The sequence below is a fragment of the Chelonia mydas genome, chromosome 12 (genome assembly GCF_015237465.2).
Source record: "Chelonia mydas isolate rCheMyd1 chromosome 12, rCheMyd1.pri.v2, whole genome shotgun sequence".
Lineage (NCBI taxonomy): Eukaryota > Metazoa > Chordata > Testudines > Cheloniidae > Chelonia > Chelonia mydas.
In genome coordinates, this window is record NC_051252.2 from 42,155,054 (window position 1) to 42,172,389 (window position 17,336).

At 46.3% G+C, this 17,336-nt stretch overlaps 1 protein-coding gene across 4 annotated transcripts in view; it reads left to right on the forward strand.

The window, feature by feature from the left end:
* Positions 1–13,879, forward strand: part of AP1G1 (adaptor related protein complex 1 subunit gamma 1) — a 97,518-nt gene extending 83,639 nt beyond the window's left edge. For all 4 annotated transcript variants that reach the window (XM_037877365.2, XM_037877368.2, XM_043526079.1 and 1 more), the window contains 6 exons: positions 261–402; positions 927–1,053; positions 1,553–1,648; positions 1,897–2,057; positions 3,019–3,117; positions 9,720–13,879. In XM_037877365.2, coding sequence (XP_037733293.1) covers positions 261–402; positions 927–1,053; positions 1,553–1,648; positions 1,897–2,057; positions 3,019–3,117; positions 9,720–9,821 — 727 coding nt within the window. In that variant the 3' untranslated portion in view covers positions 9,822–13,879. The remainder of the gene's footprint in view (positions 1–260; positions 403–926; positions 1,054–1,552; positions 1,649–1,896; positions 2,058–3,018; positions 3,118–9,719) is intronic.
* Positions 13,880–17,336: the final 3,457 nt, after the last annotated feature.

Here is a 17,336-nt window from a genome sequence, read left to right on the forward strand (position 1 = left end):
CTGTCCCATGTAGGTGCAGGGCAGGGCTCTGTATTGCCTATAAAGATAATACCTGTCAATAACCAGGTTTATGCTGGTGACGGAGTGGCCCCAGTCTTTAATCAGCTCAAGCTCATTTGTGTGATCCCAGAGTTCAATTCTTCTCATAGAGCTAAAGCAAAAGGCCGGGCACCCTCTTCACATCATCCTTGCCATCTCAAGTACTTTGGATTGGGATCAGGGTAGATGGCCCAGAGTGTAACCATGTCAGCTTCTTTCAGGTCAGCCCTACTTGAGAGAATGCCAGTTATGGAAAAGGTGACCACAAATGGCCCCACTGAGATTGTACAGACCAATGGAGAGACAGAGCCAGCAGTGCTGGAAACCAAACCTCCCCCCTCTGGGCTGCAGCCCACCAGCCAGGTAATGGAAGGTGCTCTCTTCAACTGGTGTAACTCTCCCACTGTCCTCTCAGACCCAGGTGCTGGAAGACTATTCCCCTCTCCCTAGTAAGCCAAGGGCATCTCTGCTTCTCTGACCTGTGTCTGCCTGCCTGATGCAACCTCTCTCTCCCCTGCTGATTCCCAGGCAAAAGAAGGGAGTCAAGGACTGGCATCAGGGAAAGGTGCCACAGCAGGAGTGCAGGCTGGAGCAGGTGGGGTGGATGGAGTTAAATCCCACCTACAAGTTGTGACCTGCCTCTCAGAAACTCCTCCCCTCCTTGGCACAGCACCTCCCGCTGTCTTTCTGAGACCCCTGGAAACTAGACAGCTTAAGTTGCTGAGCGCAAGTTGTCAGCATTAGTCCGAGACTAGTGTAAGAGCTTCACAGGCAGATCACTGAGAGAGGGACCTTTTCATCTGAGAGCAAGTGGCATTTGTCACAGGTAAACACAAAGGTAGCAGGGAGCTGAGAAGATAACAGAGGTTTTATTGCTTTTTTATTAGGCAAATGACTTGTTGGACTTATTGGGAGGAAATGATATAACCCCAGTCATTCCAACTGCCCCTACAAGCAAGCCAGCCTCTGCCGGTGGGGAGCTCCTTGACCTCCTGGGAGATCTCAACCTAACAGGTGAGACCAGGCTGCAGCTATTGAGATGTATTCCAGGTCCCTCAGCTTGATGGGAGGAGCTGGGCCACTATAAGAGGGGCATTCTTCCCTGCTCTTTTTCCAGGGATAGGATCTTCTGCAGGGGAGGCAGGGAAATTCCCCATTCCTCTGGCAGGGGATGAGGTTCAATGGCATTGCATGCCCTCTCACAGGGGGCTTGGTCCAAGGCTAATATGGAGAGGGTGGGAAATGCGTTGGAGTCAGATGAGTGTTCCTCTGTCCTGGGACAGGTTCTCAGCCTGGCAGGAGAGAATCAAGAGAGGGGAGAGGTGTTCTCTCTGCCTGGAGACTTGCTGGTGATGGCTGAGATTGAGGTCATTCTTGCGGAAAGGAGATGGCCCTATTGGGTTTTTTGTTTGTAAAAATAGCATGCTCCTTCTAGCTAATCCTTGAGCTGGGAAAAGCCACTCTATATTTCCTGCTAGCTAAACTCTACCTTCTTCTAACCTGCTTTCTCTAGCTTCTCCAGCCTCGGTCCCTGCCCCGCAGATATCGCAGCCTCCGTTCCTGTTGGATGGGCTCTCATCACAACCTCTCTTCAATGATATTGCTGCTGGTAGGAGCATAGGAACCCTGAGCACATGTAGCTGTTGTAACCATCGGGGGTCTGGTAACAAGGAGGAGGATTTGGGAGTGCTCAGGAGCAATGTGTGAAGGGGTGAAAGAGGAGGTGGAATAAGGGGGAAAAGGAGAGCAGTTCTCTACGTTCTGGACATAGGGTTTAGGGGCGGCAGGTGGGCCTGCTGACATTGAGAATGCTCTCCAGGTCCTTACTGCGCTGCTGCTCTTGTCCCTCGGCTGCAGGCATCCCCTCCATCACTGCATACAGCAAGAATGGGCTGAAGATAGAGTTCACCTTTGAGAGATCGAACACCAACCCCAGTGTCACCGTGATCACGATACAAGCCTCCAACAGCACAGAGCTGGACATGACAGACTTCGTTTTCCAGGCTGCAGTACCAAAGGTAGAGCTGCCATGACTGGCTGGGTGGCTAGCCCCCGTCTTTTTCCAAATTCTTTCTATTGTTTTGTCCCTTCTGCACAGAGGAAGCGAAGCTCCAAGAAGCATAAGGAGGAGTTAAAGCTGTTAAGCTGTTTTCTTAGATCTCAAGCTGCCCAAATAGTCCTGTTTTAAGATGGTATTTAGAGTTGAGCAGGTACCTTTAGGGCTGAGCTTTCCCAGGCCTGGCTCTGTCTGGGGCTAGGGGGATCCTTCTGGGAAGTCTGATTAAACAGTTCAGCTTCTCTTTGAGAACAAGACACACTCATCCTTATCAACAGCCAGCAGAGCCCTTTGAACAGCTCTCACTCTGAAGCAGGTGGGAGTAAGAAGATGAAACTTGGTAGGAGGAAAGGTGCCTTCCTGTGTCCCAGAGACAGTCCAGTTTGGTTTGGCTGAGTTGGGAAGACTTGTGCATGCATGTTTACTTAGCAGCTCTCCAAGTGAGAGTAGGTTTCCTGGCTGTGTGTGAAGAGCTAGTCTCGGATTGTGGTAGAATGGAGACAGTGCCTTTGTCCCTGAGAACCAGTGCAACTCAGCCTTGTGGCAGAATCATTCCTGTGGTTATCAGGCTGTTTGCTGTTTGCTCAGGAGCACAGCAGAAGCAGTTCTGCCCTCGGGGCAGTGAGGCTCTGCCTCCTCCCCATCTGCCAGCAGTTATGTGAATCTGATTTCAGCCTGTGAGAAAGCAGGAGATGAAAACCCTCCAGCCTCTTGAGTGCTGCAGGCATGCTGAGTGCCTCTGACCTCTCTAAAAGGAGAAAAGACCAAGGAACTCCCTTAAAGCAGTCTCTCAGTAGTGCTTTCACCATTGCTGTAAACAGCAGGAGATGGTCTTTCCTTCCCCACCTGGGGTGGCAGTGTAGCTGTATCTGCTAAATGCTTGGTGTAATCAGCTTTCTGAAAATCTTTTCCCTTTTCTTCAGACATTCCAGCTGCAGCTCCTGTCTCCCAGCAGCAGCATCATCCCAGCATTTAACACGGGGAACATCACACAGGTCATCAAAGTTCTGAACCCACAGAAGGTGAGCAGTCCACTGGTAGAAGGAATCCCTGAGCCTGGTTCTCATGGCTGTTTGGGAGACTGGGGGGTTTAGTGCTGTGTGTTCTCGAGCTGAGATTTCGGGCTTGTTCCTGGGGAATGATCACTGGTGGTGGGACAGTGTAGTTATGGTTGCAGTGTTGATGTAGCCATGTTTTCAAGATATTAGAGAGACAAGATATTACTTCACCCACCTTGGCAGTGTAGTGTAGTTATAGTCAGAAAAAGGCTATGGAAAAACAGACCTTTTTCCTGGGTGAATCCAATGACTTATCATAAGAACAGCCATACTGGGTCAGATCAAAGGTCCATCTAGCCCAGTATCCTGTCTTCTGAGAGTGGCCAATGCCAGGTGCTTCAGAGGGAGTGAACGGAACAGGACAATTGTGTAGTACATCCCCTGTCCATCCAGTGCCATCTGGCATTCGGAGGTTTAGGGGACACCCAGAGCTTGTGGCTGCATACCTGACCACCTTGGCTAATAGCCATTGATGGACCTATCCTCCATGAACTTCTCTAATTTTTTTTAACCCAGTTATTCTTTTTGCCTTCACAACATAGCCGGCAACAAGTTCCATAAGTTGACTGTGCTTTTTGTGAAGAAGTACTTCCTTATGTTTGTTTTAAACCTGCTGCCAATTAATTTCATGGGATGACCCCCAGTTGTTGTGTTATGAGGAAGAGTAAATAACACTTCCTTATTCACTTTCTCCACACCAGTCATGATTTTATAGACCTCTATCATATATCCCTTTAGTCGTCTTTTTTTTTTTTTTTTAAGATGAACAGTCCAGTCTTTTATTCTCTCCTCATATGGAAGCTGTTCCATACCCCTAATAATTTTTGTTGCCCTTCTCTGCACCTTTTCCAATTCTAATAATCTTTTTTGAGGTGGGATGGCCAAAACTGCACTCAGTATTCAACATGTGGGTGCACCATAGATTTATATAGTGGCATTATGAGATTTTTCTGTCTTATCTGTCCCTTTCCTAATGGTTTCTAACATTCTGTTAGCTTCTTTGATCGCCACTGCACATTGACCGGATATTTTCAGTCATCCACAATGACTCCAAGATCTTTCTTGAGTGGTAACAGCTAATTTAGACCCCATCATTTTGGATGTATAGTTGGGATTAGTTTTTCCAATGTGCATTACTTTGCATTTATCAACACTGAATTTCATCTGCCATTTTGCCACCCAGTCACCCAGTTTAGTGAGATCCCTTGTAAATCCTGACAGTCAGCTTTGGACTTAATTATCTTTTGACCTTACTGCACTGCGCTCCTGTTGTCCCCGTAGAGCCAGTTCAGCCTTTGGCAAAAGGTCCTGGGGTCTCTTCTGTTTCAGGCATCACACGCAGAATGTTAAACAAGTTCTGAGTGCAGAATCTTTATTGCGGTAGCTTACAAAGGAAATGGATATTGGGTTTGTACACTGGCTCTCTGATGTATGAAGGTAACCTGAAAGGATGGTGCCTTTTTAACCTTAGGAATGCCAACCCTGGTCTTTCCTGCTGGAGCATTTTCTAGCGTCTCAGATGTACATTGAAAACTTACTTGATCCTTAATCTTGAGCAAAGACAGGCTTTCACTGGAGTGTTCATAGTGCTTGGAGTTTAATGTGTGTTTATAAAGAATGAAATTAAGCAGTTTTAAACTTTTTGACTAAAAATCCCTTCCTCTCAACTGCTCTGACTTTGTCTCCTGTGATGTCAAGAGAGTTGGTAGATTTTGAGAGACACATTATTAAGGCCACAATAGGAAACTATCAATAGGAAGTATGGCAAGAAACAACATTGGCTTAATCAAGAGATTTTCAATGATCTGAAGCTCAAAAAAGAGTCCTACAAAAAGTGGAAGCTAGGTCAAATTACATAGGATGAGTATAAAATGGCACAAGTATGTAGGGACAAAATTAGAAAGGCCAAGGCACAAAATGAGATTAAACTAGCTAGAGACATAAAGGGTAACAAGAAAACATTCTACCAATACATTAGAAGCAAGAGGAAGACCAAGGACAGGGTAAACCCGTTACTCAAGGGGATGGGAGGGGGAAGCAATAGCAGAAAATGTGGAAATGGCAGAAGTACTAAATGACTTCTTTTTTGTTTTTTCATCCAAAAGTTTAGCAGTGATTGGACGTCTAACATAGTGAATGCCAGTGAAAATGAGAGGATCTGAGGCTAAAATAGGGAAGAAACAAGTTAAAAATTACTTAGACAAGTAAGATGTCTTCAAGTCACCAGGGTTTGATGAAATACATCCTAGAATACTCAAGGAGCTGACTGAGGAGATATCTGAGCTCTTAGCGATTATCTTTGAAAAGTCATGGAAGGTGGGAGAGATTCCAGAGCACTGGAAAAGGGCAAATATAGTGCCCATCTATAAAAAGGGGGAAAAAGACAACCCGGGGACTTACAGACCAGTTATCTTAACTTCAGTATCTGGAAAGATGATGGAGCAAATAATTAAGCAATCAATTTGCAGACACCTAGAAGATAATAAGGTGATGAGTAACAATCAGTGTGGATTTGTCAAGAACAAATCGGGTCAAACCAACCTAGTAGCTTTCTTTGACAGGGTAACAAGCCTTGTGGATGGGGGAAGTGATAAATGTGGTATATTTTTACTTTAGTAAGGCTTTTGATATGGTCTCACATGACCTTTTCATAAACTAACTAGGGAAATACAACCTAGACAAGCTACTATAAGGTGGGTGAGAGTACACTTATAAAGTTTGTGGACTATACTAAGCTGGGAGGGGTTGCAAGTGCTTTGGAAGATAGCACTAAAATTCAAAATGATCTGGACAAACTGGAGAAATGGTCTGAAGTAAATAAGATGAAATTCAGTAAGGACAAATGCAAAGTACTTCACTTAGGAAGGAACAATCAGTTGCACACATACAAAATGGGAAATGACTGCTTAGGAAGGAGTACTATGGAAAGGGATCTGGGAGTATAGCAAATCACAAGCTAAAACTGAGTCAACAGTGTAACGCTGTTGCAAAAAAAGCAAACATCATTCTGGGATGTATTAGCAGGAGTGTTATATGCAAGACACGAGAAGTAATTGTTCTGCTGTAGTCCACGCTGATTAGGCCTCAGTTGGATTATTATCCCCTATTCTGGGCACCACATTTAGGAAAGATGTGGACAAATCAGAGAAAGTCCAGAGAATAGCAGCAAAAATGAGTAAAGGAAGAGAAGACTGAGGGGGTACATAGCAATTTTCCAGAATATAAAAAATTTGTTACAAGGAGGAGTGATAAACATTCTTCTCCTTAACTTCTGAGGACAAGACAAGAAGCAATGGACTTAAATTGCAGCAAGGGTGGTTTAGGTTCGACATTAGGAAAAACTTCCTGTCAGGATGGTTAAGCACTGAAATAAATTGCCTAGGGCGGTTGTGGAATCTCTGTCACTGGAGATTAAGAGCAGCTGAGATAAACAAAATGGTCTATAATGCCTAGTCCTGCCTTGAGTGCAGGGGACTAAATGACCTCTTGAGGTCCCTTCCAGTCCTACAGTTCTGTGATTTTGAAGTTTCCTTCTAAGCTCTTGAGTTTGGGGTTTTGTTAGTTGTATCTATGTAGATGCTGAGTGCCACAATGTATCTGTTCCAGATACCATCTAGGAACAGAAATGCATGTGGGAGGGGATGTGTTTTCTTAAAATTTCAGTTTGTGGAGGCCACTTCTGGATGCTGAGGCTTTGTCTACATTTGAAATGCTACAGTAGCACAGCTTCACTTGCTGCAGTGCTTCAGCGTAGACACTGGCGGGAGGGATTCTGGTGCTGTAGGTAATCCACCTCCCCGAGAGGCAACAGAATTTTTCTGTCGATCTAGTGTTGTCTACACCATGGGTTAAGTCAGCATAGCTACATCTTATAGGGGTATGGATTTTTCACACCCCTGAGAGACATAGTTATGCTGATGTAACTGTTCAGTGAAGACCAACCCTGTGTGGCAAAATAGTGTTTGGCTGTTCCATGCTTTTGACCAAAACTCTCTAAAACTGACCCTGCATCATTTCCATTACTGGCACCTTATGCTCAGTTATCCTCTGTAAATACAGCTTTGCAGGACTAATTGGTTTGGGTGTGTTGAGGAAAGGGTATCAGCATTGATGGCACATTGTCCAGGAGCCATTTCCAGTGGTTTGTTTCCGTGTAAGCACTCAAAACCTGGTAACTGCTCTGTAGTTTGGCATGGGCCCTTTGCTGCTGGTTAAAGCTGACCACTGGGGGCCTGTGGAATGGACTTTCTGAGATGGTGGACAGCTTGGATGAAATTGCCTGTTTTTCTTTGGTTTCTTTTGGTGCACAGTTAATGAGTAAGGCTATTTGATTCCCATAGAGTCCCACTTTTTTTTTAGCAAAATGGCAAGCTTGTCAGAGCAACATTAAATGTCAGGAACATGTAATTTACCGGCCAATATTGGCCAAACAGTACCCTGTACTGGTGACACCCAGCCTCTTTAGGCGGAGGCTGGATATATTATTTCAAAGAGGTCAAAGGCCACACTCTGTATTTTAGGCCGGATTCTTTGTCCTGTTGTGCTCCCTTGCGCTGCTCAGCTCTCACAAGGCAATGGAGGCCACAGATGTTCCTTGCTGCGGAATCCCCGGAGGGTGGAGAACCAGACCATCAGCTCCTTGTGGGTCTCCCATGAGGTGCTTTGGGGACAGAGGAATTGATTGGAGCATGCTGGGGTCTAGCTGTTTATTAGATGGCATATGGTGCCTTCAGCCATAGCCAGCTGGTGTAACTTAAAACAACTTCTGCTCTGCTTTAATGTATCCCAGGGCTGGACACAGAATCAGGGAGTGGTAACTGGTTCTTGGCTACGCTGGGGGTAGGAAGAGGTGTCCTGTCTTGGGGCTCTCCCCAAAGCTCAGGGACAGCCAGTTAAGCTCCTGTTCTATTCTCCCAGGGGCTCCCACAGCCTAGCAGACGTGTCTCTTCCTTCCAATACAGTGGGCAGCCTGCAAGGGAGCTGCTGAGCATCTTCAGCAGGGAAGGGCCAGCTCTCAGCTGCTCCAAGGGCTGAAGGGTAGGTGGTGGGTCTGTCTCAGATACTTCACAGGATGTGCTCACAGGCACATTCAGTTCATGATCAAATATAAACCTTAACAGAGTTGCCCTTTGGAGCCACAGTTTAGAGCATGGAGAGAGAAATTTGGAGCCACTTCTCTGCAGTGCTTGCAGAGGTTCAGTACAGGCCTGGAAAAAGAAACACAATTCCCCTTTCCCATGTAGCTGCCAAGAGGTGAGCTTTAGTAGCACTGTATTCTCTACTGCTTCGGGGGAGGGGGATGTCCCCTTTCTCATGGTTCTTGAGGCTGTTTCCTCTTCAGCCCTGTCAAGTGAGGTCATGCATTTGAATAAGGCCGGGGTCCTGTGGAATAAATAGTATGTGCTCATGTAATTAAAGACGGTATCATAAGGCAAGGGAGTAAGTAGAATTACAGTTGCCGAGGCAGCCTTAATTCTGGCACTTCCTGATTTTTGAGAGCTTGGCTGTGCAACCTGAATGTCCTTTTAATATAACTCATTGGCAATAGTCTATAATAGATCTATACGGCATGTCCCCTTGGACAGAGTACCTCAGGGCATTGCTGGTGGGCTCCAAACCTTTCACCTGTGGGTCACCAAGCTGAACCCTGCCCAGCTTGGTAGGGATAAAGAATTATTTCCATCTCACAGACGTCTGGCCCCATAGAAGATGCGCTGGGTTTCAGTTCTGGCCCCCACCTCACAAATCACTAGGCCTTGCATTAATTGGTGACAAGCTAGGAACTGCATGGGCAATGGAGATTGAACTGCTGCCCCCTCACCTGTAGTGGGTTGGCGGGCTGGCAGGGCAATGTCTGTTTACCTATCAGGCAGCAGCAGGGCCAGGCTTCCAAACAGCTTCATTCCTCAGGGCTGTCCAGCTGATGCCTTTTTCCAGTTTTAAAGTCAAAGTTTAGGGTTGTATGGAAATTGGATACTTAAATTTACATAGTGTCACAGGGAATACCGTCAGGGACCTGAGACAGTGCCTGCCCTGCAGACTGTGCAATAAGCAGCAGAGGAAAGCGGAGGAAATGCAAGAACTTAGACAAGGGACCTGTCCCACAGAGCCTGCGAGCCCAAGAGCTGGCCAGCAGCCGCCAGACCTGCCTTCTGCACTCTTCATTAGCTGGGGCTGGTCGACTGTCTTGAAGTGTACAGGGTGGAGGAGAAGGATGGGGACAGAGCAGACTGAGTCCTGTGGGGGTGCACAGATTGGAAAAAAGCTGTGCTCTAAGGCTTCAACAGGTTTCCATGAGAGGGACTGGAAGATTAGAAAGCTCTAGCCTGTTTTAGATCAGCATTGGCTTTAACTGAGTATCATCCTACCAGATTAATTGCCTGTGAGACACATCCTAGCAGCCCATGTGACACAAGTATGCCCACAGGATGGGACAGTGCTAGTGCTGTATCCCTACCTCCTCCAGAGGTGACTGATCAGGTTCCACAGAGTGAGAGAGGTTGTGGGAGGGATTGTGAGTTTGGGGTTTACTGAAGACCCTGATCTTGTTTTTTCCTCTCTTATAGCAACAACTACGTATGCGGATCAAGTTGACCTATAATCACAAGGGCTCAGCAATGCAGGATCTAGCAGAAGTCAACAACTTCCCCCCTCAGTCCTGGCAGTGAGGCTCTGGCACCATTCTTACTCACCCCACCCAATCAGAGGAACTCTGGGAAGAAGGTTGATCCCTGGCAATCCCCCAAACTGCACCATGGACCTGGGGAACAATGAGACCTGCTGATGAGGAGGAATCTTCCTGAAGTGATTGCTGATTTTTGAAGCATATCTGTTAAGACTAATTTCCTCCCCTCCGCTGATGAGGCTTGCTGCTTGTGGAGGCTGCTCTGCACTCCCCCATGCATTCACAGCCAGAAGCAACATTGCCCTTCCCCCTAAGAAACATACAGCTCACTTGGAAGAGAGGACTGGAATTGCTTGCAAGGAAATACTTTTTTCTCTCCTCCCCCCTCCTGCCCCCGTGCAGCAAGTGAGCAGCTGTCTCTTCTTTCTGCTGCCTTCTTTCTATGGGGTGGGTGAGGTGGTTTTGAGTCATTACTTGCTGGGTTATCATCTTCAGGCACTTTCATCTGGGGTTTGGGGGAAGAGGTTATCCAGAGACCATTAGGGAGTTTTGCCTTTTTCTTTCTGTGTCTCCAATGTGTGAAGAGGCTGTAGGCTCCTATTGGCCTATTCTGTGCATTGCTGTATACACACAGACACCTTAGCTGTATGATACCGACAGCAGGTCAGGGACAGAGCGCAGGAAAAGTGATGCTGATGAGATCTGATCCAGTTGATTTGGTGCTATATTTGAACATGAAGCCCTGACACTTCAATTTCCTTCACTTTCCTTCATTGGTTGCAGCCATGCAGACTCACAATGGCTTTTCTGTAGCTGTCTCCCCAGAAAGCATCACAATGGATTAGAGACCTAGAGCTCCAACCCACCCTATGCCCAAAATTTCAAAACTCTGATATTGCCCAGTCCCTTGACTATTGGCTGTCGTAGGTGGGTAGAAAGGCAATCTTCCACTCTATAGATCACTTTTTGATAAAAGGCCCCATTGCCTGATGGGAGGCTCAGCATAGACTACACTGTAAAGTCACTTTTCCCTGTTACTCTAGACCATTCCCCCCTTTCATTTCCTAAGCCGGTCATAGACCCCTGGATTTCATCCAAGTTCATTCTTCTGACTGGGATGTTTATATTGTATCTGTAACACTGGCACTGAAATAAAGACCATGCAGTTTAAAGAGACCTTTCCCACTTTGTACTTAATGGTGGTGTAATGAAACCCTGTTGCTCCTTGCTCCCCTTTCAGTGAAGTTCATGTCAATCTGATATGGCACCCACATTTATTCTCAAATTGAAAGTAACTAAGCAAGTTGTTCTTTGTGTGGAGGCCAGTTTCTTGAGCATATGGGTCCAAAGACCTGAGGTCTCGTGCTCTTCAGAGCTATGTCGGTTATTTCCAGAGAAGAACTATGTATTGCTGCGCTGTGCATTTTTTAGTATGCAGTGTCAGCCAAGTAGTGGCTTCATAAACCTCTGTGGAAAGGTGAAGAATGGGAGTCAAGGTCCATAGTGCGAGACAGGGCAGCTATGTATGGTGGTGAGCACCCTGTAGGACTGGGGAAAGGGAGGGGGCACGCCTTGGATTTTCACCTTGAGCATATTGGCATTTTGAATAGACTCTTGTCTTCAACCCTGATGCTTTCTCAAAGGAAACTGGTGTCAAATCTGCTTTACTTCTCCCTTAGAGCCTTCTAGATGATGACCCTTCAGGTGGTCACAAAGGACTGACACCAGGTGCTGGTCTTCACTGGAAACATTTCCATCTGTCAGTGTAACTGATTTGGATGCAGGATCTGATGTTTGCCAACTGTTGATGGGTGGTCAGAGCAGGCTATGTAGCCTTGGGCTCTGTGAGACTGCATACAAGTGTGGGACACTGGGCATTTAGAGAAAGTAGAGAGAGCTGCTCTGCCTTTGCCTTTGAAAAGTGGTCATTAAAGATTTATGTTCAGACTGCTTTTTTAAATGGTGTTAAATGATACTGTCAAATTGGCACAAAGCTTTGTAGTATGATTGATGGGTAGATCCCTACAGCAGCACTAGTTTATCTCTTAGTCATGGAGGCCATCTCTTTGCCTTCCAACATTTGGAGGGGATCAGCTAAGACCTTTTTGATTAGAACAGAAGCTCTGTAGCATTCTGCTGGCATTGGCATCTGCTTGAGACTATAGGAAGAATAAGCTGTACCCACACAGTGTCTCTCTTGAGAACAGAACTGATCCTGGGTTGTAGCATTTACAAGAAGAGCAATGTCTTGGCCAAATCATTGAGGATGAGGTGTCTGCTTCAGACAGAAGTGTGATGTTACAGGCAGCCCAGTGATATTTAACAGCTGTATAAGGGTCCATTCCTGGAAGTGTTGAGCGTTACTTCCCATTCATTTCAGCCACGAGTGAGGGTGGTGATGGGCATCTCTCTGGTTCAGAAACACTTTCAGATATCAAGCTAAGTCTGTGCCTTAGTTCCCACGAACTCTCCCATTCTCCTCAGTGAAGGCTGCACTTGCTACAAAAAAGTCGCTCGTTACTGTGAAGACTGCTGCACTTCAATAGTTCCTTTTTCGTAGGAAGAGCAGTGATGCTGGGGCATTAGTGAGGTCAGAGCTGATGCTGCAGAAGCAATGGTCACTCTGGCCTGTTGACTGCTGTACAACTGGAAGCTGAATACCTCATTGCTTCAGGTGCTGTTACTTCCTCTCCTCTGGAGCAGCATGTGTTTTGCCAGTAGCTTTCCAAATGGAAAGCTTGTTGGGATAAATTCCTCCTGTGTGCTTGGCTCCTCTTCAACCTCATTCCATGGAAGAGATGTTTGTATATGTATGGAGCTCTTTGCACTTGACACAAAGTTTTGGTGCAATTGTCCTGAGTCTCCTGACTAAGTTCAGGAGAATGCATGTGGCAGGGTGAGTGGTGTGGATTGTATACCTGTAGGACGTTCAGTTTGAGGCCATCCTTTGGCTGTGAGATAATCATCATGAAGAGGCTAAGCATTTCCGTTGTCCTTGGAGGTCTCTGCCTTCCTCTTGCTAGGGATAATGGTGCTAACACCATACCAGAGAGAGAGCTTCATACCCGCTGTGCACACCTAGTGATCAATCCCTTTGTTTGCTACTTGACCCTGGGCAAGTCTCTTAAACCGCATCCTGTTTCCTTGTTTGTAACTTGGGTGTAATAATACTTGCCCACCTCTGTAAGGTGCTTTGAGCACTGTTTACGTTCACACCAATGGAATGGGACAGTTGTACATGTCTGGTTGACTGCCACATCTGATGACATGCTTCCCATTTTAATGCAGGGGGACAGTGCTGAGGGCAGGATACAGACTTAAAGTTAACCTTTCTAACACTCTGCATAGAGAGTTTGGGGCTGGGAGAAGGCGGTGAATATCTTTTTATTTTTCCCCCCCCCCCTTGAATGTATTAATATCTTTGAGCCATGAGACAGCAGAAGGAATAGGAGCTGAATTAGGCTGAAGGCAGAGGAGATGGGGAGGAGGCAAGTAAAAGTCCTGAGATTTGATTTTGTGCAGCTTCTTGGGGGAACGGCACATGGAATTGATGTAAACAACTCTTTCAAGCAATAGCAGTGAGTAGCTGCTGCCTACACAGGTCCTTGGATATTTAACCCAGAAGATGCTGAAGCATCTGGGACAGGCATTTCATTCCTTCCCTAGGCCTGGTTCTGGAGCAGCAAGGATGGCATTTTTTTAGACCTCCTGGTGTGCTTTCCATGTGTTCATTTTCTGCTTGGGGGCTGTAAGGGAAGGAGCCATTGGATGCTTCCCTCTGTGAACTCACTTTATTCCTGTAGTCCTTTTTCTTTCCTGAAGTTGTAAGTTACATTTTACATGGAATCCCATCTCCTTGACTCTATTTAAAAAAAAAAAAAAGCCCTTTCTGAGAGGGGAGCCTGATGACGTTCTAACTATTGCAGATTTTTGAGATGTGAAAAAAATTTAATTAAATGCTAAGTCTTAGAGGTGAGTGAGGAGCATAACAGATGTAAACATTTACATGGGATGCATTAGAATTCTGCTGTGTGTATTGTCTTTCAGTTGAAACAAATTATGAAGTGACTAATAATAAAGTCAATACTCAGTGATTTAAAACTGTGTCTTGTTACTTTTTTCAAGTGTAGTGGGAGAGGACTGGGTTTTTAACCACATGACTACCTGGCTAATCACTAGTGGGCATGAGAAGGCCAGGCACCTGGAAGAGCCTGAGCAGTGACCACTGGAAATGCCACAGAGCTTGCAGATTCTGCCAGTGCGCTTGCCTAACAGAATGAGGACAGGTGCGTATTAAACCTATAAATGTTATATAAATTTCTCACTAAGAGAAGGCTGCCCAGCCACAAATCCATAAACAAGCTTAGGAACTGTACCCCTTCAGTGCCAGAGCAATACTGCTGCGGCTACTGAATGCTGAAGAGGTGAAACAGGAATCTTGGCCATATGGTATGGCTTGTCTTAGTCTCTCCATAATAGCAGTACGTAAGGAATTACTCCTGCAATCCATTCTTGGAGTCTGTTATAGTTCAGTCTGGACTTTGTGATATTTGGTCCTCTTTTTTTTATTATTGATATCTCTAGGTATGAAGAAGTATCCAGTCCAATTATCATTGGAGGGAAGCAATGCGAATGCCAGCTCTGCGCTCTCTGCTGACTTTATCCCTGTGATGTATGACACTAGTCTTGTTTTCATCTATGAAGTAACCCAGTGATTGTTTTGCTCTGCAGAAGTCCAGACCCACTGTACCATGATTGTGTGTCCCTACAATAATCTGATTACAGAAATCCCCTCCAATACAACAACAGTGTTGAACTATAATCCAGTAGCTTTCCTTCACATTGTCCCATTTTGGGTGGAAATTGGTTTCTGGAACTTGATGATGCTGGTTGCCCTAACTTCCCCATAGGACAACCCAGTGGAGAAATAGCTTATGGTGTGAAAAAAAAACTTTTCAGCCTCTGCATTTAGGTTGCATTTGTCAATGAGGGAATGGGGCAAACAGCCTTATCTGCACATTGGTCTGTAGGTGTCCTCCTTTTTGTGACCAGCTTGGCATTCGCAGGAAAATTCAGGCCAATAGCTCAACATTGTGCTTCCTGTTGGCAGTGGGACAGCACCTTGCAATTTGTTTCCAGTCCAAAGTAGCACAGTCAGGAGAGCTGCCCAGATTAAAGCTTTGCTTAGATCCTCTACTGGGGATCCTCTAGTGGGGGGACAGAACACAGTAAAATCACCCATTAGTGATGGTTCTAGAAAGGGACAAAGACGTGTTTGGAGAGCCAATTTCTTTTTGCCCACCCCTCTGAATCAGGGCAATAGTAACTTCATTGCTCCTCTCTGATGGAGTCTAGCCCTGTCAACGCCACAGACTTCCTCAGCATACTTAATGTATAACCTGAAAATGAAGTGCACAGTGCAAGCCTGGTCTGTACAGCAGGGCAAGAAGGGCATGCACGTCTCAGCAATGGCAGCACATCGGAGAGGGATGAAGCATTTGGCACTGTAAGAGTTCTTGAAGTGATGAATAATTGCAAAAAGCACAATTGAAAGATAACTCTGAGACAAGCCTATTTGGGAGCAATGATGTAGCAAGAGAGAACTAGGGACAGTAATCTCCTGGCATGTGCCTAAAGTTGTCAGAGTAGGCTACAGATCTATTGCTATTTCAGTTGGCTGGCAGCCCGAGCCCTGCCCCTGTCAGCGGGGGAGCTGGCCGCCCGAACCCCAGCGCTCCGCACAGGGCTGACAGCCTGAGCCCCAGGGAGAGCGGGGCTGGGCAGTTTGGGCTGGCAGCCCGAGCCCTGCCCCTGTCAGCGGGGGAGCCGGCCGCCCAAACCCCAGTGCTCCGCGCAGGGCTGACAGCCTGAGCCCCAGGGAGAGTGGGGCTGGGCAGTTGGGGCTGGCAGCCCAAGCCCCAGTGGTCCCTGCAGCCCAAGCTCCGTGGAGCTCAGTTGACCAGGGCGGTCAATGGGGTCTAGTAACAGGAGCCCCACGGAGTGCGGAGGAAATTTAAACTTAAATCCCTAGAAATATTCGTCTTTAGGAGGGGGTTCATGAGATTTCACAATTTAGTGAAAGGGGTTCATGGGTTGCTAAAGTTTGGGAACCACTGTTCTAGATAAACATCCAATCTTAATTTAAAAATTGCCAGTGATGGAGAATCCACCACGACCCTTGGTAAATTGTTCCCATGGTTAATTACCCTCACTGTTAAAAATGTATGCCTGATGGCCACTCTGAAATTGTCTAGCTTCAATTTCCAGGCATTATACCTTTCTCTGCTAGACTAAAGAGACCATTATTAAATATTTGTTTTCCAGATAGATACTTGTAGTCAGGAATTAATTCACACCTTAACCTTCTCTTGGTTAAGCTCCTTGAGTCTATCACTATAAAGCAGGTTTTCTAATCCTTTAATAATCTCATGGCTCTACTCTGAACCCTCTCCAACTGATCCACATCCTTTTTGAATTTGGGGACATGAGAACTAGACACAGCATTCCACCAGCACTTGCACTAGTGCCAAGTGTAGAGGTAGTATCTGTCTACTGCTACTTGAGATTGCCCAGTTTATGCATTCCAGGATCGCATTAACCTTTTGGCCACAGCATCACACCTCCCCAGCCCTGGACCACCTGGTGGCGCACAGCCCCTCCAGAGCGGTGGGTGGCACGCAGCCCCCACCCAGTGCCCCGGAGCACTGAGTGGGTGGCAGGCAAGCGGCCCCTCCTCTAGCCTCGCAGCAACGGGTGGCACGCGGCCCCCAGAGTACTGAGCGGGCAGCCCCCCAGCCCCAGAGTGGTGAGGTGGCACGGACCCCTCAGCTACCCCAAATCCCAGCTGCCCCAGCAGGCTTCCCTTCCCGGAGGAGGAGCAGCCTGCCTGGGCTGGGGCCAACTAGCAGCAGTGGGGGCCCTCTGGACAGAGCGTGGGTGGGACCCCATGGGGCTGTTTGAGTAGGCACAGCCTTCCCTTGCCTATTAGACATGCCACCCATGCCCTCAAATTGTTTTCAGTCACTACTTTCCAGGATAGAGTCCCTCATCCTGTAAGTATGTCCTGCATTCTTTTTTCCAAGATGTATATTTTTACGTAACCATATTAAAACTCATATTGGTTACTTGCACCCAGCTTACAGGGTGAAGCAAATCACCCTCTTCTTCATTATTTACCACTCCTCTAATTTTTGTGTCATCTGCAAACTTTTTATTGGTAATTTATTTTATTTTCTTCCAGGTCATTTATAAAAATGTTAAATAGCGCAGGGCCAAGAACCAACCTCTGTAGGGCCCCACTAGATACACGCCTACTCAGTGATGTTTACAATTACATTTTGAGGCCCCTCATTTAGCGAGTGTTTAATCAATTTAATATGTGCCATGTTAACTTTATATCATTCTAGTTTTTTAATCAAAATGTTGTGTGTTAGCAAGTCAAATGCCTTACAGAATCTATGTATATGTATCAAACAAACTGTTAATCTTATTAAAAAAAAATCAAGTTAATTTGACAGGATCTATTTTCCATAAACCCATGTTGATTCACGTGAATTAT